At 41.4% G+C, this 27,857-nt stretch overlaps 1 protein-coding gene across 1 annotated transcript in view; it reads left to right on the top strand.

Annotated features, from left to right (window-relative positions):
- The window catches only part of LOC140360633 (glutamate receptor ionotropic, kainate 1-like), a 77,118-nt gene that overhangs the window by 40,402 nt on the left and 8,859 nt on the right, over positions 1 to 27,857 (top strand). The window contains exons 9-14 of the mRNA XM_072445952.1: positions 786 to 830; positions 18,267 to 18,380; positions 19,326 to 19,529; positions 19,998 to 20,221; positions 22,304 to 22,422; positions 23,649 to 23,866. Of these exons, the coding sequence (XP_072302053.1) occupies positions 786 to 830; positions 18,267 to 18,380; positions 19,326 to 19,529; positions 19,998 to 20,221; positions 22,304 to 22,422; positions 23,649 to 23,866 (924 nt within the window). The remainder of the gene's footprint in view (positions 1 to 785; positions 831 to 18,266; positions 18,381 to 19,325; positions 19,530 to 19,997; positions 20,222 to 22,303; positions 22,423 to 23,648; positions 23,867 to 27,857) is intronic.

Genomic DNA, 27,857 nt, shown 5'->3' on the forward strand with positions numbered 1-27,857 from the left:
CACGACCCGGAAAAAGACCCAAAACAACCCCGCAAGATAAAAAAAATCCTTAAGACGCAGCTCTTGGAGCAAATAATGATATTGACTAAACTCTGCTCAGCTCTGAAATATCTGCGGGTCCCAGACGGGCCCCGGAGCCCATCGCCTCCGCTTTTGGACTTTGTAAAGTTAATAAACCAAAGCCATGGTACAACATTAAACTCCATTTACACCATGAGAAAAGCAACACAGCACAACTCCTCCACTGAGCATGTGCAGGACGACTCGGACGCGTCCGGGGCGTTTGTCTTCAAATGTACAGGCGTCTAACTTCTGCGTCGGTGTGAACAGGACAATAGGCGCACCGGACTATAAAGCGCATTAAGCCAAACAAAACGTGTACCACACAAAATCGCTTCGAGGTCAGTAAGTACAACCAGAATGAATCCATATATTAGGCGCACTGGATTATAAAGTGCACTGGATTATAAAGTGCACTGGATTATAAGGCGTTTTATGAGAAAATTGAAGGCTTTTACGTGTGCCTTATAGTGTGGAAAATACGGTACTGTTTTGTACTTTTACACAAGTAATTTCATTTTAAAGTACCATTTGGCTATATACCCAGCTGGCAGCTTTACATTTAGGTGAACACTGGCATAATTTCAGTGAGCAACACAAAGCACAAACACCTCATTACTCTATAAAACCCTGTCTCCCAGAGTCTTGCCTTAGCCATGCATCTACTTATGATTTCTGTGCGCATCTGTGTCTCTGCTTCACGTGGGCTCTGCATGTTTCCAAAGGGTTCCTCTGACGGTCTGAGCCGACTCACCAAACGATGGATCAAGGTTTGTGGCTGATCGTGTTGGCTCTGACCTTTTGTTGTTAACCCACTTCCCGCTCTCTTTATTCTCTAAGCACATCGCCTCTCCACTCCTCGCCTTGTCAAGTCTGTTCCCCTTCACTGGGTTTCTGTTCTCCCATGCTATGTGGTTGACATTTCAAGTTTTTTTGGTGTGTTATTATTCCTGTTTTGGGTTCGTGCAAAAATTCTGACACTTGTCAAAAATAAGCCAGAGGAAGTCACATTTTTTTGGTGAAGGTGGTTGTAGACTGTGAATGTAAAGTTGAGCTTGCACTTTATGCCATACTCTGAATAGATGTGAGATTGTATCGCGGTGTACATTTTCTTCTCTATTAGCTTTCTCTTTTTATAGCTTTTAATCAAGATGTACAACCGCGATACAATCTCATATCTAGTTAGAGAATGGCAGTCAGAGTAAGTGCAAAAGTAACTCTTAATGTTATCTGTTTGATCACATGGAGAATTCATGGGTTTCGGTCACGTGACTTATTTGTTGCCTCTGCCATTTTGAAGACGTTAGCGTATACTGTTGCCTCTCTCTGCTGCTTGATGGTCATGAAAAACAGCGCGTCCAATTTGAAATGAAAAGGGCTGATGCTTCAAGAAGACAGACGTTATAGACTTTGATCTACACTGGTGACATTTACAGTTGAGCCTCGTCGTCCACACGCCCTCTGCACCGGTCAAGCCCTTCAAGCTTTCAAGAGCACGGACTTTGTGTGACTGTCTGATCCTAAAATATAACACAGTTGGAAATTAGGCTTCTTAAAACTGTCTGCAAGTAGGCTAACGTTTATTACAGGGTCTTTGGGGATGTTAGAGAAGAAAAATCCTGTTTGTTGGCACAGCCCACCGTGCAACATGCGGCTTTCATCCTCAAGATGGCAGTAGCAACGAGCGTGTGACGTCACTTCGGACCCACGACTTGCTTCACATGGAATTAAACGTATCGTTTTTGCATTTATCCGAGTGTGTTTATCTGATTGTAACCGGCAGCTTGTTTTCATCGAGATATATTCGTATAAAGCATCAACATCTCCACTGAGACCGTTTACTCTTCACCTGAAAAGTTACATCTTGCACCTTAAAGACATGTTTTTGAAAATTAGAATTCATATGATTTTGTTCACCATGAGTTAGAATTCGACACCATTGCGAGACGAGGTCAGGAGCGTGACAAGTTTATTCTTTTGATTACTCACCTGGAAGCTGGGTTCATATTATTCAGATTCACGTTGACTAAGATTCATTCTACCTGCCTCACATATAGTCAGTTCTTCCTGTGCCTCTTAACCTTGGCTTTTCACACTCCACTGCAGATGTGGGCCACATTGTCTAGGACAGTCTCTCCGACCCGTCTCACCACACGCATTTAAAGTAGAGCTTCTCCCAAAATAACTTCCCCCAAAACTGGCAAATGATACAAAACCACACATACAGACAAAATCCATAAGACTATGTTGTTACGTTGTTTCCCTGGGTTTTGCTTCGCGAGTGCATTCAGATGTCGAGCTGTCAAGGTGTTTTTTAGGTAGAGTCAGTGTGGGCTGTCAGTGCTAAGTACATTTGAAGGCAGCAGCTGTCAAGTCACAAAAGCAGCAATTTATACAGTAATTTTAATGCAGATTTTGCCTTAGAAACTTTCCTTCTAGACGACTACACTAGACATAGGAAATGTTGCTTACTGCTCAAGTTTTAAGTCATGAAAATTTAATTATTAGCCTGCTGTGGCGCGCTTAGTTCTTGAAGTAATATCCGAGGCTGAGGCGGCCAAACTGTCTTAGGAGGAAATGTGCTCTTAAAAGTTGTTGACTTTTTGAAAATCCCTGTTTATCATTCCCTACAGCTTTCACGGCCTTTGCGTAACATGCTTTCCTCTCTGCAGTAATGGTTTTCTAGTGCAATTTGGATTGGGAAGAAGACATGCTCCGGGATTTGTCGATAACATTTTACTCCGAGCTCACAGGGGGATTTACTGACAGTTTTTATTGCACGGTTATGTTGTTGGAGGGCTCGCTGTTATGGACGATAAAATTATATGTATATTCAGAAATACGTTAACTTTCAGGCATTTTTAAAAAGACCTATGGCAAAACTTATAAAACATGAAATGAAGTACAGGACTGTGCAAAGGTCTTATACAATGCTTTGGTTTCAGTGGTATGAGCCAAAATATTCCCAATTTCAAAAGTTGAAATGGTTTTGACGTGAAGTTTAAACCAAGCAAAGATCAATGGTCCAAAGTTCTCAAAATGGTGTTCATAACTGGAAAACTCTGCGTGTCTGAAGCTCATGGATAGTACTAAAGCATAAATACATGTAAAAGTAGTAGTATGAGTAACAGTAGTTCATTTTGGTCACTTTGAAGCCCACCAAGGTTTCGGGAGCACATATTTCATTCATTTTAAAATCCAACTATGATCGTAAAATAGTTTTAAGGCATGACAGAGGCTAAGCAGATTTGTGGCCACTAATGTCTATTACCTTGGTGTTTTCAGTCCAAAAATATGTAAAATTCCCAAAACGATTCATCCATTTCTCTCTGCGATTTAGGAAAAATACAGTTAAGACCTGACACTACAGGCCAAAACTCACATAGGCTTTGACATGGAAACACAATTGTCCAACCTGCTCTTAATTAGGCCCGAGCCCCAGCAGGGCGGAGGGCCTATTGCTCCCGCAACGCTGCCGAAGGCAGCATTGCAACTGTCTGACCTGACTGTGCCCCGTCGCCCCTGGCAAGTACAGTGAACTAGCCCATGCCGAAGGCATGGATCATGCATACTTACTCCTGCTATGACAGAAATAGTCAACAATTAGTGAATGGGAGTAGCCCATTCACTAATTGTTGACAACAGCAGCGCGAAGCGGTCGTCATCCCCATATAAAGCACTCATTTGCGCTAAGTAGCTCACGAATATGTTCCCCATCTCTTGCATGTTCCGTGCATATAAACATGTAATGCAAAAATTGAACATTATTACTGTTTAGAGGGCCAAAAACACAAAGTGGGCGGAGCCCACTCAAAATTAACGAAAGTACCGGTCAGTGACCAGGGACCCACACCATGAGGTAGGAAAGCGCGAGCGCTTTCCGAAAATGTATAGTTTATGATATTTGAAAAATGGGAAACATTGTTTTCGCATCGGAATATTTAGGCCCGAGCCCCAGCAGGGCGGAGGGCCTATTGCTCCCGCAACGCTGCCGAAGGCAGCGTTGCAACTGTCTGACCAAACATGCGGGCGCAGCCCGCATGTTTGGTACCCCGTCGCCCCTGGCAAGTACAGTGAACTAGCCCATGCCGAAGGCATGGATCATGCATACTTACTCCTGCTATGACAGAAATAGTCAACAATTAGTGAATGGGCGTAGTCCATTCACTAATTGTTGACAACAGCAGCGCGAAGCGCTGCATTCCTCCAAAAACCCTCCTGGCATCGTCCCGTACGCGAGAATCCATGCCGCAGGCATGGGCCATGCTTGTATCTGCTCAAATCAATGGAAGTCTATGGGGAGTGGGCGGGGCATCCCGACGGAATAGGGAGTGACGAGCGCGTAAGCGCTCGAAATGATGATTCCACCCCATGGCGGCATCGGGAAGGCTTAGAGCTTTCAAACGATGTATAATTTGTTGTTATAGTGGAAACGGCTATACTGTTTTTGCTAAAAATATTATTATTTTTATTTTTATTATTTTTCTTGTTCTTCTGCTTTTTGAGCTCTAATTTGACCCCCTGAACATGCTCAAAAACTCACCAAACTTTGCCCAAAATTCAGAATCGGCGAAAAATTAGATTTTTTCAGGGCCATTTTTTTTTTCGTCAAAAAATGGCGCGACAGCGCCACCGACACAAGTCAAAATACATTGCGCCTATGGGAGACGCCCCGAGGTCAACTTTGTCGTAAAGCTACGATATTCGGGACACGCATTCCTCTCGTGAGGACAAAAAAAAAAAATCATTGTGACCACGCCCCCAGACTTACCCTATGGCCGCCATCTTCCTTTGAAAATGAAAACACGCTGTGTTAGCCATTTTGTTCACGTCAAACTTTGACGAACTCCTCCTAGGGCGTTTTGCCCACCGACTTCAAAATCGGCGGACGTCCTCTGGACAAGTGGGGCATCTAAAGTTATCCAATTTTTTGAGATACCTTTTACGGTCTGTGTGCGGCGCAGCCGCAAAGTTGGACAACTTATTTTGGAATATTGCAGATCTAAAAATTGCTCCCATTTGATCAAAACGAGTCCGATTAGGACCAAATTTGAATCAGTTGTTAAACTTTCCAGTTTGGACCAGTTTATGATGACAAAATTGAAATGGGCGCGATAGCGCCCCCTACAGAGTGACCTTGAAATTAACATTGAAGGTCAAAAATTTGTTTTACCAAAATGTTCTAAACTTTACCCAAAATTCTATTTTGGCGTCCCGATCAAAAAAGCCAATCAGACAAATGCCTTATTTTTTACGGCGTAGTCGTAGCGATGACATAAACCTCCCATGTTATCCCTATGGGAAAACCGCAAAATCTCTCAAATATCCACATTTTTATGTTTCACACTTTAACGAACTCCTCCTAGTGCGTTTTGCCCACGAACCTCAAAATCGGTGTACGTCCTCTAGACAAGTGGGGCATCTAAATTTATCCAAATTTTAAGGATAACTTTTACGGTCTCTGTGCGACGGAGCCGCAAACGTTTCCCAGAATTCTGACTATTTGGCCTTCAGAGTGGCCTATAAACAATAGAGTTTTTCCAAATGACATGATATTTTGAACAAAATTCTAATTTGCCATCCTGATCATAAAAGTATGAGAGCCAAAGTCATATTTTGTACGGCGTAACCGAAGCGTTGACAGAAACATCCCATGTTATCCTTATGGGAAAATCGTAGAATCGCTCAAATCACCACATTTTTACGCTTCACACTTTAACAAACTCCTCCTAGGGCGATTGCCCGATCAAGCCCATATTTGGGGAAAATCATCTTCACAAACGGGGCATCAAAAGTTAGTCATATTTTGATTTTAAGTGGTACGGTCTCTTTGCCGTAGAGCTGCAAATATATGTCACAAATGGGAAAAACGCCAAATCCTTGAAATGTTCACATTTACGCTTCACACTTTAACAAACTCCTCCGTGGGCAATAGCTCGATCAAGCTTTACTTTGGGAAATATCATCTACACAGGCGGGGCATCAAAAGTTATCCATATTTTTATTCCAAGTGCTACGGTCTCTGTGCGGCGGAGCAGCACATTTGACTGACACTTGTGTTGATTTGCACTGGATTGGCCATGTCCAATGTGTCGCCGTCTGTCAAGTTCTTTTTTAATTCAACACATAATAAGGGCGCCATCTTTATCAAGTCGAAAGCGCAGAGTCGGAAGGCCGGCGGCCCGCGAGGGCCGTTGGATGTCGCTTGCGGCTTTAATTAGGCCCGAGCCCCAGCAGGGCGGAGGGCCTATTGCTCCCGCAACGCTGCCGAAGGCAGCGTTGCAACTGTCTGACCAAACATGCGGGCGCAGCCCGCATGTTTGGTGCCCCGTCGCCCCTGGCAAGTACAGTGAACTAGCCCATGCCGAAGGCATGGATCATGCATACTTACTCCTGCTATGACAGAAATAGTCAACAATTAGTGAATGGGCGTAGCCCATTCACTAATTGTTGACAACAGCAGCGCGAAGCGCTGCATTCCTTCAAAAACCCTCCTGGCATTGTCCCGTATGCGAGAATCCATGCCGCAGGCATGGGCCATGCTTGTATCTGCTCAAATCAATGGAAGTCTATGGGGAGTGGGCGGGGCATCCCGACGGAATAGGGAGTGACGAGCGCGTAAGCGCTCGTAATGATGATTCCACCCCATGGCGGCATCGGGAAGGCTTAGAGCTTTCAAACGATGTATAATTTGTTGTTATAGTGGAAACGGCTATATTGTTTTTGCTAAAAATATTATTATTTTTAGGCCCGAGCCCCAGCAGGGGGAGGGCCTATTGCTCCCGCAACGCTGCCGAAGGCAGCGTTGCAACTGTCTGACCAAACATGCGGGCGCAGCCCGCATGTTTGGTACCCCGTCGCCCCTGGCAAGTACAGTGAACTAGCCCATGCCGAAGGCATGGCTCATGCATACTTACTCCTGCTATGACAGAAATAGTCAACAATTAGTGAATGGGCGTAGCCCATTCACTAATTGTTGACAACAGCAGCGCGAAGCGCTGCATTCCTCCAAAAACCCTCCTGGCATCGTCCCGTATGCGAGAATCCATGCCGCAGGCATGGGCCATGCTTGTATCTGCTCAAATCAATGGAAGTCTATGGGGAGTGGGCGGGGCATCCCGACGGAATAGGGAGTGACGAGCGCGTAAGCGCTCGTAATGATAATTCCACCCCATGGCGGCATCGGGAAGGCTTAGAGCTTTCAAACGATGTATCATTTGTTGTTATAGTAAAAACGGCTATATTGTTTTTGCTAAAAATATTATTATTATTATTATTATTTTTCTTGTTCTTCTTCAGCGCTTTGATCTCTAATTTGACCCCCTGAACATGCTCAAAAACTCACCAAACTTTGCCCAAAATTCAGAATCGGTGAAAAATTTTATTTTTTCTGGGCCATTTTTTTTTTCGTTAAAAAATGGCGCGACAGCGCCACCGACAAAAGTCAAAATACATTGCGCCTATGGGAGACGCCCCGAGGTCAACTTTGGCGTAAAGCTACGAAATTCGGGACACGCATTCCTCTCGTGAGGATAAACAAAAAAAAACATTGTGGCCACGCCCCCAAACTTACCCTATGGCCGCCATCTTCCTTTGAAAATGAAAACAAGCTGAGTTAGCCATTTTGTTTACGTCAAACTTTGACGAACTCCTCCTAGGGCGTTTTGCCCACCGACTTCAAAATCGGCGTACGTCCTCTGGACAAGTGGGGCATCTAAAGTTATTCAATTTTTTGAGATACCTTTTACGGTCTGTGTGCGGCGCAGCCGCAAAGTTGGACAACTTATTTTGGAATATTGCAGGTCTAAAAATTGCTCCCATTTGATCAAAACCAGTCCGATTAGGACCAAATTTGAATCAGTTGTTAAACTTTCTAGTTTGGACCAGTTTAGGCTGACAAAATTGAAATGGCAGTGATAGCGCCCCCTACAGAGTGACCTTTAAATTAAAATTGAAGGTCAAAAATTAGTTTTACCAAAATTGTCTAAACTTTACCCAAAATTCTATTTTGCCGTCCCGATCACAAAAGCCAACCACAAAAATGCCTAAATTTTTACGCCGTAGTCGTAGCGATGACAGAAACCTCCCATGTTATCCCTATGGGAAAACCACAAAATCTCTCAAATTACCACATTTTTATGTTTTACACTTTAACGAAGTCCTCCTAGTGCGTTTTGCCCACCAACCTCAAAATCGGTGTACGTCCTCTAGACAAGTGGTGTATCTAAAGTTATCCAAATTTTAAGGATAACTTTTACGGTCTTTGTGCGACGGAGCCGCAAACGTTTCCCAGAATTCTGACTATTTGGCCTTCAGAGTGGCCTATAAACAATAGAGTTTTTCCAAATGACATGATATTTTGAACAAAATTCTAATTTGCCATCCTGATCATAAAAGTATGAGAGCCAAAGTCATATTTTGTACGGCGTAACCGTAGCGTTGACAGAAACATCCCATGTTATCCTTATGGGAAAATCGTAGAATCGCTCAAATCACCACATTTTTACGCTTCACACTTTAATGAACTCCTCCTAGGGCGATTGTCCGATCAAGTTCATATTTGGAGAATATCATCTACACAAGCGGGGCATCAAAACTTACCCATATTTTGATTCTAAGTGCTACGGTCTCTGTGTGGCGGACCCGCAAATATATGTCAGAAATGGGAAAACAGCGAAATCTCTAAAATCACCACATTTTTACGCTTCACACTTTAACGAACTCCTCCTAGGGCGATTGCCCGATCAAGCTTATATTTGGGGAAAATCATCTACACAAACGGGGCATCAAAAGTTATCCATATTTTGATTTTAAGTGGTACGGTCTCTGTGCCGTGGAGCTGCAAATATACTGTCACAAATGGGAAAAACGCCAAATCCTTGAAATGTTCACATTTACGCTTCACACTTTAACAAACTCCTCCTAGTGCGTTTGGCCCACTGATCTCAAAATCAGTGTACCTCCTCTAGACAAGTGGGGCATCAAAAGTTATTCAAATTTTATGGATAACATTTACGGTCTCTGTGCAGCTGAGCCGCAAACTTTTCGCAGAATTTGGACTATTTGGCCTTCAGAGTGGCCTATAAACAAGAGTTTTTCCAAATGACATGACATTTTGCACACAATTCTCATTTGCCATCCCCAAAATAAAAGTATGGGAGCCAAAGTCATATTTGGTAAAGCGTAGCCGTAGCGATGACAGAAACATCCCATGTTATCCCTATGGGGAAACCGCAAAATCTCTAAAATGACCACATTTTTACACTTCACACTTTAACAAACTCCTCCTAGGGCGATTATCCGATCAAGTTCATATTTGGGGAGAATCATCTACACAAGCGGGGCATCAAAAGTTATCCATATTTTTATTCCAAGTGTCACGGTCTCTGTGCGCTGGAGCTGCACATTTGACCGATATTTGTCTTCATTTGCACTGGTTAAGCACAGCATTGTACATGTCCAATGTGTCACTGTCTTAGTTCTTAGACAATTGCGTTAGCGCCAACTCTGTAAAATGCAGAGAGCAGAGTCGGAAGGCCGGCGGCCCGCGAGGGCCGTTGGATGCCGCTTGCGGCTTTAATTTTTCTTGTTCTTCATCGCTTTGAACTCTAATTTGACCCCCTGAACATGCTCAAAAACTCACCAAACTTTGCCCAAAATTCAGAATTGGCGAAAAATTTTGTTTTTTCTGGGCCATTTTTTTTTTTCTAAAAAAATGGCGCGACAGCGCCACCGACAAAAGTCAAAATACATTGCGCCTATGGGAGACGCCCCGAGGTCAACTTTGTCGTAAAGCTACGAAATTCGGAACACGCATTCCTCTTGTGAGGACAAAAAACAAATATTATTGTGGCCACGCCCCCAGACTTACCCTATGGCCGCCATCTTCCTTTGAAAATGAAAACACGCTGTGTTAGCCATTTTGTTCACGTCAAACTTTGACGAACTCCTCCTAGGGCGTTTTGCCCACCAACTTTAAAATCGGCGTACGTCCTCTGGACAAGTGGGGCATCTAAAGTTATCCAATTTTTTGGTATACCTCTTACGGTCTGTGTGCGGCGCAGCCGCAAAGTTGGACAACTTATTTTGGGATATTGCAGATCTAAAAATTGTTCCCATTTGATCAAAACAAGTCCGATTAGGACCAAATTTGAATCAGTTGTTCAACTTTCTAGTTTGGACCAGTTTATGATGACAAAATTGAAATAGGCGCGATAGCGCCCCCTACAGAGTGACCTTTAAATTAACATTGAAGGTCAAAAATTAGTTTTACCAAAATTTTCTAAACTTTGCCCAAAATTCTATTTTGGCGTCCCGATCAAAAAAGCCAATCAGACAAATGCCTTAATTTTTACGGCGTAGTCGTAGCGATGACATAAACCTCCCATGTTATCCCTATGGGAAAACCGCTAAATCTCTCGAATATCCACATTTTTCTGTTTCACACTTTAACGAAGTCCTCCTAGGGCGTTTTGCCCACCGACCTCAAAATCGGTGTACGTCCTCTAGACAAGTGGGGCATCTAAAGTTATCCAAATTTTAAGGATAACTTTTACGGTCTCTGTGCGACGGAGCCGCAAACGTTTCCCAGAATTCTGACTATTTGGCCTTCAGAGTGGCCTATAAACAATAGAGTTTTTCCAAATGACATGATATTTTGAACAAAATTCTAATTTGCCATCCTGATCATAAAAGTATGAGGGCCAAAGTCATATTTTGTACGGCGTAACCGTAGCGATGACAGAAACATCCCATGTTATCCTTATGGGAAAATCGTAGAATCGCTCAAATCACCACATTTTTACGCTTCACACTTTAACAAACTCCTCCTAGGGCGATTGTCCGATCAAACTCATATTTGGAGAATATCATCTACACAAGCGGGGCATCAAAACTTATCCTTATTTTGATTCTAAGTGCTACGGTCTCTGTGTGGCGGACCCGCAAATATATGTCAGAAATGGGAAAACAGCAAAATCTCTGAAATGTTCACATTTACGCTTCACACTTTAACAAACTCCTCCTAGGGCGATTGTCCGATCAAACTCATATTTGGAGAAAATCATCTACACAAGCGGGGCATCAAAAGTTATCCATATTTTTATTCCAAGTGTCACGGTCTCTGTGTGGCGGACCCGCACATTTGACCGACACTTGTGTTCATTTGCACTGGATTGGCCATGTCAATTGTGTCGCCGTCTGCAGGGCCGGCCCAGCCTATAAGCGAACTAAGCAGCCGCGTAGGGCCCCGAGGCGTTAATAGGGCCCCCAATCTGGCAACCCGTTTTATGCGAAGTGCAAGCGCAGCGTGCGCCACTGGTGTAGTAGCGCTGCTGGCGCGGCAGCGCACACAGCGGTAACATAACACACAAACCGCATTTATTTGTAATGACAATCTGGCAACCGAGACACCAAACCTGCGCTGATTGGTCGCGAGCAGAACGAGAGCAAAACATAAACACAACAGAACGTGGTCCCTGCGTGGTCCTCATGTCCAGAGGAATATATCTCCTGGTGCCGAAAAACGAAAGAAGAAACTTCTTGACGATGTAAAGAAACTGCAAACTCAACAACACTCTCCAGGTATTGAACTTCTCTTACAAAGAGACGGTTAATGCTGCTGTTTGAAACAACACGATTCTGTCACGTTAGTTCGCTCAGGCTGGAGGCGACGAGAGCTCTGCCCCGCGCACAATGATATGTCTGAATGAAAGATAATAAACTTAACATTTACACCAGCCCGTGTTAGCTGCGGAGGTGGCGTCTATGCCCCGGGTCACTAAGAGGCGGAGATCCGGTCTGGACGAGCGCCGTCTCGTCCAGAACCTCTGACGTGAAACTTTGGAGTGAACAGTGTGCGGCCCCTGTCCCGGGCCCCTGTCCCGGGCCCCTGTCCCAGGCCCCTGTGCAGCCTCAGTCAGAGATGAGCGGTTTGAGTTTGCGTCCCTCTCTCTCACATCACCATGTGTGAGATCAATCGTGACTCGTGATGTCTGTTTTACTTCTTAAAGTGCAATAAGAGGAACGTAAAGGTTTATGCGTGTAAGGTCCATCAGCCAATCACATCGCAGCATTGTTTCATGCAGGAGTCCAGTGTGTGATGTTCTGATCAGAACAAACATTTATATTGTAATTCACTTTTAATAGAGCAATAAAACATTTCAATTTATTTAAAAAGCATCATTAGACTATTTGTTATAAATTATAATAAACTGATAGTGAAAAATAACCAGACATATTATAATTACGTCTGTTATAGAATAATACTATATATTTTTATACAAAAGTGGCAAAGCTGCAGAAACGCAGTCTCTTCACTATAGCGAGGTTTGGACCTTCACTTCTCGTTCTGTTCATTCTCTGGGAATAATATGTTTGCACTGTTTTATCAGTGTCAATTGTTAATCAAGCAATGCTTATGCCATTTGTTTAATTTAATATAACTTGTTTTGTCACTTTGGCAAGAAGGAACAGTTGGGAGCTGTAAAAGATAAATTAGTAAGGATAACTATTAATTTTACATTTTCAGTTAAAATTAATCAATTTGATCATAATTATTTTCATAGCCAATATTGTATTGAGTAATTAAGTACACTAATGTATTAATAACTGGCTTTAGTCATTTTCTCCTGGCACAGTTTCATCACATCATCATTTTATAGCATTACAACCTCAACATTTTACTCTTATTTTAGCCGGCTGGACCACATTAAAATACAACAGAATACACGAAAAAGGTCTGAAAATCTCTGGGGGAGAGCCCCCAGACCCCCCTGTTCATTAGTTTAAACTGCTAATGTGCTAATGTGGCTGTCGACCCTTAACGCCCACAAATACGCCCAAAAACATATCTGGGATGTGTGTTATTTGTACAGGGAGTAGAGGTGATGTCAGCGGAATACCAAGTTGCATTGTGGGATTTAAGTTAGCAATATTTGAGCTGTTGAGGTGCTGAGAATAAACTAACTGGCAAACGGATGCCCTGGAGTTTTGGTGAACTTTGTTTGCGTTGAAGAAAGTTCCCATATGTGAATTGTTTACTGACAATGGCAATAAAACTGATTCTGATGACGTGGTGAGGGGCCCCCAAATTTTTTTTCGCTTAGGGCCCCCTGAAGGCTTGGGCCGGCCCTGGCCGTCTGTCAAGTTCTTTTTTAATCCAACACAATAAGGGCGCCATCTTTATCAAGTCGAAAGTGCAGAGTCGGAAGGCCGGCGGCCCGCGAGGGCCGTTGGATGCCGCTTGCGGCTTTAATCTTTATTATTTTTCTTGTTCTTCTGCTTTTTGATCTCTAATTTGACCCCCTGAACATGCTCAAAAACTCACCAAACTTTGCCCAAAATTCAGAATCGGCGAAAAATTTGATTTTTTCTGGGCCATTTTTTTTTCGTAAAAAATGGCGCGACAGCGTCACCGACAAAAGTCAAAATACATTGCGCCTATGGGAGACGCCCCGAGGTCAACTTTGGCGTAAAGCTACGAAATTTGGGACACGCATTCCTCTTGTGAGGACCAAAAAAAAACATTATTGTGGCCACGCCCCCAGACTTACCCTATGGCCGCCATCTTCCTTTGAAAATGAAAACAAGCTGAGTTAGCCATTTTGTTTACGTCAAACTTTGACGAACTCCTCCTAGGGCGTTTTGCCCACCGACTTCAAAATCGGCGGACGTCCTCTGGACAAGTGGGGCATCTAAAGTTATCAAATTTTTTGAGATACCTTTTACGGTCTGTGTGCGGCGCAGCCGCAAAGTTGGACAACTTATTTTGGAATATTGCAGATCTAAAAATTGCTCCCATTTGATCAAAACCAGTCCGATTAGGACCAAATTTGAATCAGTTGTTAAACTTTCTAGTTTGGACCAGTTTATGATGACAAAATTGAAATGGCCGCGATAGCGCCCCCTACAGAGTGACCTTTAAATTAACATTGAAGGTCAAAAATTAGTTTTACCAAAATTGTCTAAACTTTACCCAAAATTCTATTTTGCCGTCCCAATCACAAAAGCCAATCACAAAAATGCCTAATTTTTTACGGCGTAGTCGTAGCGATGACAGAAACCTCCCATGTTATCCCTATGGGAAAACCACAAAATCTCTCAAATTACCACATTTTTATGTTTTACACTTTAACGAAGTCCTCCTAGTGCGTTTTGCCCACCAACTTCAAAATCGGTGTACGTCCTCTAGACATGTGGGGCATCTAAAGTTATCCAAATTTTAAGGATAGCTTTTACGGTCTCTGTGCGACGGAGCCGCAAACGTTTCCCAGAATTCTGACTATTTGGCCTTCAGAGTGGCCTATAAACAATAGAGTTTTTCCAAATGACATGATATTTTGAACAAAATTCTAATTTGCCATCCTGATCATAAAAGTATGAGAGCCAAAGTCATATTTTGTACGGCGTAACCGTAGCGTTGACAGAAACATCCCATGTTATCCTTATGGGAAAATCGTAGAATCGCTCAAATCACCACATTTTTTAGCTTCACACTTTAACAAACTCCTCCTAGGGCGATAGCCCGATCAAGTTCATATTTGGAGAATATCATCTACACAAGCGGGGCATCAAAACTTACCCATATTTTGATTCTAAGTGCTACGGTCTCTGTGTGGCGGACCCGCAAATATATGTCAGAAATGGGAAAACAGCGAAATCTCTAAAATGACCACATTTTTACGCTTCACACTTTAACAAACTCCTCCTAGGGCGATTGCCCGATCAAGTTCATATTTGGAGAATATCATCTACACAAACGGGGCATCAAAAGTTAGTCATATTTTGATTTTAAGTGGTACGGTCTCTGTGCCGTGGAGCTGCAAATATATGTCAGAAATGGGAAAACAGCGAAATCTCTGAAATGTTCACATTTACGCTTCACACTTTAACAAACTCCTCCGTGGGCAATAGCCCGATCAAGCTTTACTTTGGGAAAAATCATCTACACAAGCGCGGCATCAAAAGTTATCCATATTTTTATTCCAAGTGCTACGGTCTCTGTGCGGCGGCGCAGCAAATTTGACTGACACTTGTGTTGATTTGCACTGGATTGGCCATGTCAATTGTGTCGCCGTCTGTCAAGTTCTTTTTTTATTCAACACACAATAAGGGCGCCATCTTTATCAAGTCGAAAGCGCAGAGTCGGAAGGCCGGCGGCCCGCGAGGGCCGTTGGATGCCGCTTGCCGCTTTAATTTGAATTGGTTTCTTTAAATTAATCCACATGCATCCATACATTTACATAGGACACATCTTCAAAGGTTGTTTTCATGCATTTTCATCCCAAGGACACAAAGCACTTAGAGTAGCACTTTCACAAATGATTTTGACGGAACGTACGGAATGATTTGTTGATCTCTTTCTGGGCCTGATTTATTGAAGTGTTTTGTATCTAATATGTCCACAAAATGAACCAAGACATTTGAACCTGGCTCTGTCCTTTTTTCAGGTGCAATTTTTGCCCTTTTTCTTGTCTTATTTCTAAATGAAAAACGCACATGATGAAAAACTTGTAATATATATGTTTCATCATGTATTAGGAGCAAACTGCACTAGAAGTTTCAAATGGACATCTTTAAATTCTGTATTTTTTTCCCTTTTCACCTGTGGCGTCTGGTCTTGAGTAGAGCCTGTTACATTTGAGCGTGTTCTTTCTCGAGGCGATAAGAAAGATTAATTGAGGCTGGTTTGGATTGACTCTTTGTGGAGACAGAGAGTGCTTTTAGTCTATTTGGTTTGCCCTTTACGATGAAATAAGCAAAACGAGGAGTTGAAAGCATACCATATTTTACAAACGCGGATTTTTACATAATCCATTTAGCTTGTCCTTTCCCGAGGTTGTCTTAGCTGTATCTGTGCTTTGGATGTTTTTTCATGGCACAAAAACAAACTGTAGAGTGGCATAAAGAGTACATTGTTAATAGATTTGACGTCATAATTTATGAAACAATGACATTACTTAGAGCAGAGGAGGACAAAGGACATAAACAAAAGGATTAGGCTGTAGCTTTGATATAGTAGAAGTGATACATGTCAAACTAACATTGAATACTTGTTTGGTTTATTTTTTAAATGTTTATTAAAAAGCTACTGCGGCAGAAATGATCAAAACTTTAAAAATCAGATGTGGGCTGTAGACAAATACATTTACTCTAATACATTTACTTCTTGGAGTAGTTTTCCAGAATCATACTTTCACTCGTATGTTCACATGTATTTTACTGTGTTACACTGTGGCAGAAATATTTGACTTCAGATATAATTTAGTTCTCCAAATGTTTAGGGTCTATAGATACATTGACAGCACAAGATTGTGTGCATTATTTATTGTTTAAGTCTGCAGTCAACGATCGAGATTCAGATTCAACCTGTAATGACACGTTTACATTAAACTCCAAGACTGGATAATTATTGCAGTTTTAATCCAATATTCTAATACTTATTTGCTGATCAATCCTGGCAGTGAATAGTCTGAACTGACAGAAGCCCAGTCGACCTTCACGTCTTTAACACAGTGTGAAAGGATCTGAAAAGTTCAAATCACGCTCCCAATGATAACCGTTTGGATTATGTCGCTGGGCCAGATTATTTTATCCAAAGCGACGAGTGCAACTGCAGAGGACAGCCGCCATGTTGGATCTATTTACTCCCACAGCCTTGTGTGATCCTTGTCCTTATTGTTTGCTGGCGCTGCAGTGATGGGCTGCATCTTATCAACATAACTCCTGAACCTTTAAGACACAATGCATCATTTGTAGGCATTTTAATCAGACTTAAAGGGGCTACATTATCTGAAAACTCAAGAAAAAAATTGGTTGCTTAATTGGTTTAAGCAACACATTATCAGGAGTAACTGTTTAGGATCAAAATGAGACAGCTCTGTTCTGTTTGCATCTGATATAAATAGCAGTGGCATGATGATAAAATTCAGAATGTGAAATGCACTTTTAGCCTCATCGCAGTCAATAATAAAGGTCCTAGAATCAAGCTTAAAAAGTTGTTATTGTTTAAAACCATCTTGTTCTGTTCATGTTTGTTAGAAAGTCAGAATCAGGCACAGCATTTGCTTCAATAAAACACCTGTAATTGAATGAATGTGAGATTGATAAATCTCCCAGATTTCAGGCAAAGCAATAGTATCTCCATGGAGACAACCCCCCCACTAGAATATATACATTGTGCACCTTTATAGGTGCATGTACGTTCTTCCTTGGACTTTAATCTCAACAGATAGTTCAATATAGATGAGCAAACTCAACCTCCTAGCAACAACAAATGTCGGATTATAGGAACTGATACAATTGCATCGCCTTTTCTCGACTTCCTGTTTTACTTTCAGACCATTTCAGTACTTTTCTTTGATTATCCCAGAACTTTCAAACTAAACTTTTCCCTCTTTCTGTTATCATAGCATGTTTATATTAACACATTTCCTGCTTAGTTTGCCCAAAGTAATTCACGCTAAGATGAGCAATGTGAAATCTGTTGAGTGCTTTCTGCTTTTCGAGCAGAAGCTCACTTGCCAGGCGGATTTGTTCTTTTAACCTTTGTACTTTTTCATTTTTCTGTTCAGCGAATTAGAAAAATATGATTAATACGAAGTATGTTGGTGCTTTCTGCTTTTATGAACCTGGAAAATAAATTCAGTTTTAACTTACAGTATGAGACAGACCATCAGTGTCAAGAATCCTTAACGACATTATTCATAAATGGACAGATTATTTGGTACAGCTGTAATACTTCTGAATGCAAACACTGCCTCACTTCAGAAACGGCTGCTATAATGCAACACATATCCCACGTTTAGCTTCACAATTCGCATAGAACAATGTAAAAAAATAAATAAAAAGGGTTTTGGTTTTTGTGGTTGAAATTATAGGGTAAATGTAATTGAAAGGGACAGAACATGGAATCAGCGTCAGAGCATAAATAAAGTCCCCTTTAATAATAACAACCATAATCACTTCATACTCACTCTCACTCGCTGATAACTACAGACTTTTTGAACCTCCATCAAACACTTAAAACAAGGCAAGGGGGGGGGAAGTATTTTGTTCAAAGACACAATGGCAGTGTATAAAGGTCTGAGCACTGCCCCCTTTTTTATTCAATATTTGATTATTGTGTGTAGGTGAAATCAATGCGAGGTGTGCCAGGCCTGTTTGGATAAAGGGAAATTGACGCGTGTGTTTGTTTGTCTTTGCAGATCGCCGTGTGGAACTCTTACAGGGGCATGAACCTGACGGAGAGTGACCGAGACAAGAATAGCAATGTGACCGACTCTCTGACCAACAGGACGCTCATTGTCACCACGATTCTGGTGAGGAGACAAGGTTAAAGCTAGCACACTACAGGAGAGGAGGAGACACTTGAGGGACGAGGAGAGGAAGTAAGCTCTTTGGACTATGGGCTCATAGACAGTGGAGGTTCATTTGCCTGATGTATGTCTATGTACTATTCAGCACAGCACCACTATATGAACGCCCAGAATAATACTTTGACATTTAATCCATTTAATTTATTGAAGAGGAACTACACAGTGTAGCGCAGAAGTAGTGTGTAGTGTAGGTCGACAAATTGAAGTGTGCGTTCCAGTTTATATTACACAAACCGTACTGTTACACCTGGTGGAAAATCTAATATAACGTAATCTACTGCACGTCTGGTTTACTTTGAACTACCAGGCATTGTGCCAATCTGCCTGTAATTTGCCTATTTGTGGATATGAAAATGAGTCATTAAAAGTTACCTACAGTTACTTTGTCTTCTTCACATTAAACTTTCAGTTAAAGGAGACATAATATAATTTATACTTCTATAATTCAATGATGAGAAAACACCATTGTATCAAGGTTTAAAGCTCAAAGTAGCTTTTGCAGAGCGTGTCTCCTTTAAAATACAAAATACTTATCGCCAGTGTTGCCTTTAAAGGTTCACGATATAACCTACTTGTCTCTATAAGATGTTCTTGTTTTTTCTTGAATGTTCCACAGTGTTAAATACAGTTACCTATCTCCATGGAGAGAGTGACACCACCAGGGCTAATTACAGGTCAGATCTGTGACGAGGCGAACCCACTTAAGAAATATTTCATTTTTCAAATTTTTCAAAGGCGTTTTGAGCAATGAAAACACCAGATGCAAGATGGATCATTTAAATACCATTCTGTGGAACTCTCCAGGAAGAGCAATAACATGGACGCCCACCACCAGAAATGTTACACAGTGCACCTTTAATATCATGTAATTATTTGATCTTCTAACAGGAAAATCCATATGTGATGCATAAAAAGTCGGACAAGGAGCTCGTGGGGAACGATCGGTTTGAAGGTTACTGTCTGGACCTGCTGAAGGAGCTGTCCAACATTTTAGGATTCACATATGAAGTGAGACTAGTGGCTGATGGGAAATACGGAGCCCAAAACGACAAAGGAGAGTGGAACGGAATGGTCCGGGAACTCATCGACCATGCAAGTTCATCCTCTTCTACTGACACATCTTTGAATGAATGAATAATGTTTTGTCTTCCATTCACTAGTTTCCATTGTCAGAAGCTGCTCTCACAATACTGGACTTCTGAAAAGTCTAATCTGTACAATTGTAAACGTCCTTTTTAGCTTTTGTTTGATGTGAATGGAAAAATCATATCAAATTAAGTATTTTTTGTGGATTTGAATATTCAAATCCACAAAAATACTTAATTTGATATGATTTTTTATGTGTATTGCTGTGATTCAAAAGATTGTTAACCAAACATGAATTCAATTTGACAGTTTGAACCCAATTACACTTATCGCAAAGCAGTAATACACAATATAGTAATTAGCTGTATCTTAATACACTTTGAGTCACTGCTCTTTAATTATTTACCATTCAAAAGGCCAAAAATATATTGTTTCTTATGCACCCCATCTCTTCCTGTGCCTGTACTTTATTAGGTGGCCGATCTGGCTGTGGCTCCTCTGACCATCACATATGTGCGGGAGAAAGTCATAGACTTCTCCAAACCCTTCATGACACTGGGCATCAGTATTCTGTACCGCAAACCCAACGGCACCAACCCGGGCGTCTTTTCCTTCCTCAACCCGCTGTCCCCGGACATTTGGATGTACGTGCTCCTGGCCTGCACCGGCGTCAGCTGTGTGCTCTTTGTGATCGCCAGGTACGACACACAACAGGGATCTATGTGATGAAAGAGTGACACAAGGAGGACAGGGCTCAGAGACAAGTCGGACAGTGGTGTGACAGTCAGAGTGTTCAAAGGTCAACTACTCAAATACATTATACAACACTACCACTGCTTCCATACTTTAGCTGCTCCTACAGAAGTGTGTAGTACTCAGCTTCAGTTACATATACTTGAGAAAGGCTTTGAAGACACTGTACTTTAGTAGTCGTTTTCAGACACCTCAGTTTAACTTCTACTTATAGAAGTTGGTAATATTTGGTATTTTTTGTTCAATCAGTGACAAAAGCTTTATGTCTAAAATATTTGTTTTTCTAATTTTTGTGACACTGTGTTTTTTTAAAAGTGTTTTTGGAGGTGTTTGGGAGCAGGAGAAGAACTCGCTTGACACAAGCTTCTGTATTTTAAAAGATGTTTATTCACAGAAACAGCCGACAGCCTGGGAGCTCCTCTACAGCCGGATCTGGAGTCACCCCGATCCTAATTTTACACCAGTTGATATAGTTAGTCACAAAAGGCAGATCCCCAATTTGCCTCTTAGAGCTTCCCAGCACCTCTAGTCCCAGTAAAACAGTAAAACAATAAACCAGCAAAAAGGGACCACCTGAAACAAAAGTTCTGTCCCCTTCAGATGCCTCAACACTCCTTGGACATTGTTTGCATTATTGCATGTTTTTGTTACAGTTATTCTTACTAGAATAGTAGTTTTCTACCACTAATTTGTACTTTTCCTCACTAATATCATTTTTAAGTAACTTGAGCTCCGATACAGCTATAAGTGCCCAAAATGAATGATAAAACCTTTACTTTAAAAACTGTAAAAGTCCTTTACTTACATTTTAAAATGAATTCCCCCGAACGTTATACAACTGAATATATGCCAGCCAGAACTGGTGAACCTGCCTGAAATGTCGTTTGTTATAACCACATCTATAAATGATAAACTATGCAAATGAACACATTCAATACAGTGTCTTTATGGAAATATGTACAAACTAATCTCACTGGGTCCAGTAATTTGACATTGAATAATAAAAAAAGATTACTTTCTCAGCATTTTCCAGTCCACACATGGAGGACTGAATGTTCCTCTTTTTAAATAGCACATCTGAGGGTTCGCTCAAATTGGCCTTTAAAAGCTGCATGTACTTTAAATGGCTCAACTGTGAGCCAGTGGCAGATTGGAATAACTGGCATGTGCATGCGTTTGGCAAATCCTTTCTTTATATGTCTGTTAAAACACCAGAAATACGGGTTAAGCAGTCTGTCAGTTCCAAGAGGATTTTTTTTATTTAGTGATTAATACACAGCCCAGAGAAAGTGTGAACTCCCTCGCTCCCTCGGACCGCCGCTGACTTCCTGCCGCTGGCTCTCGTTCAATGAAATAGATTTGTTGTGGAAATCAAAATGCAAATCAAGGTGAGGCAGGGAACTGTGAATTATGCTTGTGAATAAGTGGAAACACATCTAGATTAGCTGTGTTTCTGCTCCTGTGAGCCACATTAATAATTAATCTCCTTTCTCTGGAAGCAAAACTATAACAATGAAGTCACTGCCTACATGGGAATATTATGAGAACAAAAGTATCATTATACCTATTAGAATGACATAGGCGTGTTTACCAATGTGTTATTTGTAATTTCTCGTTTACTTATAGAATAAAATCATTACATTTGACAAAAAAAAACAAGTACAAGAAATAATTATAATTGAATATTTACTAAAAGTCACCATTGTAGCATTGTGTTTTGGTTATTTTGATAATGTACTGTTTAATTGAGAATTAGTGTGACAACTATCGTCCAGCATGGCCATGTTATTACCCCGGCAGAAGTTATGGTCCAGGTTGGGAGTTAACATTTGACTAAAACATTGATAAAAGCAGCAAAAAAACAAACAAAAATCCACATACTGCAGATTAGACGCTATAAAAGGTAGTTTGTATATAGGCTTATGGTAAATACACATTTGCACACACTGATTTACCTGCTAAAACACACATTTATAGTGAACAATAAAAATGTCTTAATGCTCAATTTCAATACTTCTGTCCGGCAGGTTCACTCCTTACGAATGGTACAACCCACATCAGTGCAACCCGTCCTCCACTTTGATCCAGAACAACTTCACTCTTCTGAACAGCTTTTGGTTTGGGGTCGGCGCGCTCATGAGACAAGGTACAGCACATATTGACTCTAATAACATACCTTTTCCCCACATTTATTTTGTATTTGTTCAAACATTATGTCCACGTTTGTGCTGTATTACATTATTAAAACGCTCGCTTTCCCTGGGCAGATTTGAACGGAATAAATCCACTAAATTTGATTGAATGGTCAGTTTCAGTCGACCGGTGTCTTGTGTTTTCTGTCCATTTTCACAGAGACGTAACAGTTATTTTGCCTCTCACACCTATTGATTTTTCCTGGGAAGAAAATGCTAAAAATAGAAGCCATTCTCGAGATCCAGATAAAACCCACATGAGCTTTGTTTATTCATGATTTGCATTCACTTTTCATACTTTGTGGGTTTTAAGATGAATTAGATGTTATTGCTATTGTGATGATATATCTGTGGTTTACTTACTGAAGTTGGCAAATAATTCTTCCTTTTTCATATTGAAATGTTGCAATATTTGTTTGTGCCGTGAAGATCCAGCGCCGATATATATGGTACAAAACATTGGGCCAATTAAGCCACAACACGACCATCTGCGCCTTTGACACACACACAAAACACACAACACACCAACAACACACACAACACACACACAATCAGTCTGAAGTGGAACTTTCTCTTTCCATCAGTCATTTCAGTCGCTCATGTGGATCACCTGTCGCTGATTCAAGGCGTTATTTCCCTTGCGTATGATAGATGATATTCTATAATCCATATATGTTCAGTAGCACACAGATGTGAGTATGGATCCTGAGCACACCTACACAATATAACTTATCCATAATCCTATAATCCTTATATTCCATCAACATATACATACTACAGATAGTGACTGAAGAGTCACTATCTGTAGTATGTATATGTTGATGGAATTTCCTTGTTTTAGCTCTCACACAATGTATGTGCTAAAAAAAGGCCTACAATTTATCCCCAGACTGGAACATGCAAAAACGTTGTGTTTATGGGCTTGACCACTGAAATGGACCCTACAACTCAATACTAAATCATGAATTATGAAGACATTGATATTTAAATGTTAAGCTCATAAAATCAATAATTTTCTTTGCTGCTTTGGTCAAATATGTTTCCTGTGAATATGCTTAATCTATGAAATTGTATGGATTTTATGTGGTGTAATTCTTGTCTAATGAGATCTAAATTATAATGAATAAACGCCCAAATCGACTCATCAGTGTAAAGTTGTAATGTAAAAATGTTGTTTCAGGTTCAGAGCTGATGCCCAAAGCTCTGTCCACTCGAATCGTGGGTGGGATCTGGTGGTTTTTCACGCTGATTATTATCTCTTCGTACACGGCGAACCTGGCTGCGTTCCTCACAGTGGAGAGAATGGACGCACCCATCGACTCGGCAGACGACCTTGCCAAACAAACGCGCATTGAGTACGGAGCAGTGCGGGACGGGTCGACAATGACCTTCTTTAAGGTCAGTTAATACATCCATTTTTGTACGTCTCTGCAAATTGAAATTGGCTATAGTTTTGTCAAACAGCATCTCCTAAATTTGTTCTTTGAAAAATCCTTTACATGGTCCTTGTAAAATAAATTTGATTATTACAACTTGAATTACTTTCTTGTTGTGGCTGAACCAGGAGAGAAACTTAAGAATAAGAAAGGTTTGAAGGATGTCAGCTCTTTTGGGGTGAGGTGGTGAACAGGGACGGTGCTTTTGGTGCTGCAGATGAGCAGAGGCTCTGGAACATAATTAAAACAGCACAGTAATAAAAGAGGCTGAGGATATGTAACCTGACCACGGTTTGAACTTTTGAGAATGTTGTTTACTGCTTGTTTATTGTAAAAGAATGTACAGTTCCTGCACTGGGTAACTTATCAACAATGTGGCTCTTATGAAACTGCACCACTTGATGCTTGTACTCGGACTGGTTCTTGGTTTGAGGCATGAGGCAAATGGGAAGGTTCTGATGATTACCTTTAGTCAGGAGTATTTGCTTTCTGTTTTGATTCCATTGTCCCATCTGAAAATGTTGTTATTTGTCCGAATAACAAACCATGGGTATCAATGATCTACTGCACTGGTGACACATGAGAGAAAAGGCAGTCTCCAGGGAGATGAAACAGGAGCTAAGACAGGACAGACTGAAATATTAGGAGAGCTTAGAGAAGCTTGGAGGGACATTAAAAACATGGCCTCTAGTAGCCACCAAAAAGAATCGGGCGCCTGACTTTGAGCTGCTGAGTGCATTTCATTCCTTTTTCTCTCATTTTGAGAGGGCAGATTCTTTGAAGAATGTGTCCGACAGTAGGAATTTATTTCAACCTCTTAAAGACATTGTGATTTCTCAACACCAGGTCGCTTCTTTATTTAAGAAGATGAGAGCGGGAAGGCTAAGGGCTCTGACGCCATCTGTGGCCACACCTTGTTTTTTAGCCCAATGTTCCAAAAATGTGTCGACCTTTTTTCAAATTCCTACTTTATGGAAGACGTCAATAGTGGTACAACTTTTATACTTTTAAATGGACACACTGAATGTATTACTGTATGTTTATGTACATGTGCGGACTATTATGCTGTGAATAAATTGTCTTTTGGGATCAATGCAGTTTTCTGAATCCAAAAACATATGAGATCATGTGAAATCAAAAGCTGTTACATTCAATTGCAGCATTTAATCCTATCACTGCGTCAGATGTACTACTTGATGCATGTGAAAGCTTGAGTAGCTGAAGGATAAGTGTATTTGCTCTATCATCAAGTCCACGCAAACATTTAGCATCATCAAACGAAGTGTTGACACAGCAGGAGAGAGGCAGGAAGTGCTCGTATGGCGTGTGTTTTGGCGTGCGCTGCAGCAGGGCCTACATTCATTCAGCTCCTCTATTATATAATGCAAGAGTTCTGTGCTGTCCTCGGGCCGTCCCGTCACTTCCTCACCCCTCTCCCTTTCCCCCTCTCTCCTTCCCTCACTGGCTTCGTCTCAGCTCAGCAGGGGTGAGCCGTGCGTCCTCCTCATCCTCTCAGATTGAGTGATTACCGCCGCCGCTGCCCAAAACGCCAAGACGCGGTTTGTGTGTGTGTGGGCGACTCGAACAAATTGAATCAGCTGCAAGAGATTTAGAGCACAGCTGTCCCATTTTATTCTGACTGCGCAAAAATAACACTGACAAACTCAACCAGAACCACTCCAGGGGTCCTGACAAATCCTGTGTCCCAGTGACACTTAAAAGAAGCCTGGTTTTATAATGTTCAAAGACCTAAATCTCTGTAACACACATTGTTTTACTTACAATACGTTACACTAGTTTTCATTTATAGACTTGTAAATTAGCCAAACTTGTTTTTCTTATTGTGTTCTGAGCAAACACTGCGCTGCTTTAGGTCAAGTTGAGTTGAATCTCTCATCGTCTGCTTAAGCATCGCAATTAGAGTTGTTGCTTCCAGAAGGTTGTGTTTGTTGTGTTGTGTTTTTCTGCTTCTTTCCAAAAAATAGAACACATTTCAGAGTATGTGAGATGCATTAGAAGTACATTACAGCGTGATTATTAAAACCCTTGGTTGCTTCACAGACAGACTGACTACGGGATGTGAGATGACTGAACTGTGCGGTCCAATTTGTGTGCTGTGTTTTTCTACACAAAACATGTTCACAATTGCTAATCCTCCAGTTAATGCTGAATAAGATGCAGGATCACGATCTGAGAATGGTCCCAGAATGTTCCCATTTGATGCACTTCGTTAACTGTTTCCTGCTCCTGACTCGCTGCCTCTACATTTCCTCCAGGCAAAGTGAGAGGAATTCAACCCAAAGCAATTAAAGGTGGTATAGCTGACGTTTATGTCTTCTAGTTCAGGTAAATGGCCTTTACATCAGGCAGTGTGGGGTAAAAGTAGCAATTTGGTGAAAATGAAAATGGGTCTTCAAACATTTCGATGCATTTTGAAAGACATTCTGTCGAGGCGGGACCATGTGCTGCCAGGGACAATATTGTGGTCTCATCAGGAGCGCTGTGGGATGAGAACCATACACCAGTGTTTCTCGAACTTTTCACACCAAGCACCACCAGATCAAAACTAGGTATAAAACCGGATTCTTTTAGGTCTAAAGTTGAGCGAGTCCAGGACAAAATGAGGATTGCAATGACAAAAAATTTCTGAAAATATTACAACTTAAGATAAATCTGTGAACCACCTGAAGGGATTCATGTACTGTTTGAGAAACATGTTATTCATGGCCCAAAGTCACTGGGACGGGCTCCAGTCGCCCGCGACTCCTCACGGGAACAAGCCGTAGAAAATGAATGAATCTCATTGCTCAAAATTAGTTTCAACTCTTTTCAAGCAACTACAAAATCATGTCCACTGTTACATTCAGGGTAATGGAGGTGTTTCCCAGAGACTGTTATGAGACTGTTGTGAAACTGTTATGAGACTGTTGTGAGACTGTTATGAGACTGTTGTGAGACTGTTATGAGACTGTTGTGAGACTGTTGTGAAACTGTTATGAGACTGTTGTGAGACTGTTATGAGACTGTTGTGAGACTGTTGTGAGACTGTTATGAGACTGTTGTGAGACTGTTATGAGACTGTTGTGAGACTGTTATGAGACTGTTGTGAGACTGTTATGAGACTGTTGTGAGACTGTTGTGAAACTGTTATGAGACTGTTGTGAGACTGTTATGAGACTGTTGTGAGACTGTTGTGAGACTGTTATGAGACTGTTGTGAGACTGTTGTGAGACTGTTGTGAGACTGTTGTGAGGCTGTTATGAGACTGTTGTGAGACTGTTATGAGACTGTTGTGAAACTGTTGTGAGACTGTTATGAGACTGTTGTGAGACTGTTGTGAGACTGTTGTGAGACTGTTGTGAGACTGTTATGAGACTGTTGTGAAACTGTTGTGAGACTGTTGTGAAACTGTTGTGAGACTGTTATGAGACTGTTGTGAGACTGTTGTGAGACTGTTATGAGACTGTTGTGAGACTGTTATGAGACTGTTGTGAAACTGTTGTGAGGCTTTTGTGAAACTGTTGTGAGAATGTTATGAGACTGTTGTGAGACTGTTGTGAGACTGTTATGAGACTGTTGTGAGACTGTTGTGAGACTGTTGTGATACTGTTGTGAGACTGTTATGAGACTGTTGTGAGACTGTTGTGACACTATTGTGAGACTGTTATGAGACTGTTGTGAAACTGTTGTGAGACTGTTGTGAGACTGTTATGAGACTGTTGTGAGACTGTTATGAGACTGTTGTGAGACTGTTGTGAGACTGTTGTGAGGCTGTTATGAGACTGTTGTGAGACTGTTGTGAGACATTATGAGACTGTTGTGAGACGTTGTGAGACTGTTGTGAGACTGTTATGAGACTGTTGTGAGACTGTTGTGAGACTGTTGTGAGACTGTTGTGAGACTGTTGTGAGACGTTATGAGACTGTTGTGAGACGTTGTGAGACTGTTGTGAG

The sequence above is a fragment of the Eucyclogobius newberryi genome, unplaced genomic scaffold, assembly GCF_026437365.1.
Source record: "Eucyclogobius newberryi isolate DKJ021-1_F unplaced genomic scaffold, fEucNew1.0.hap1 SCAF_15, whole genome shotgun sequence".
NCBI classification, from domain to species: domain Eukaryota; kingdom Metazoa; phylum Chordata; class Actinopteri; order Gobiiformes; family Gobiidae; genus Eucyclogobius; species Eucyclogobius newberryi.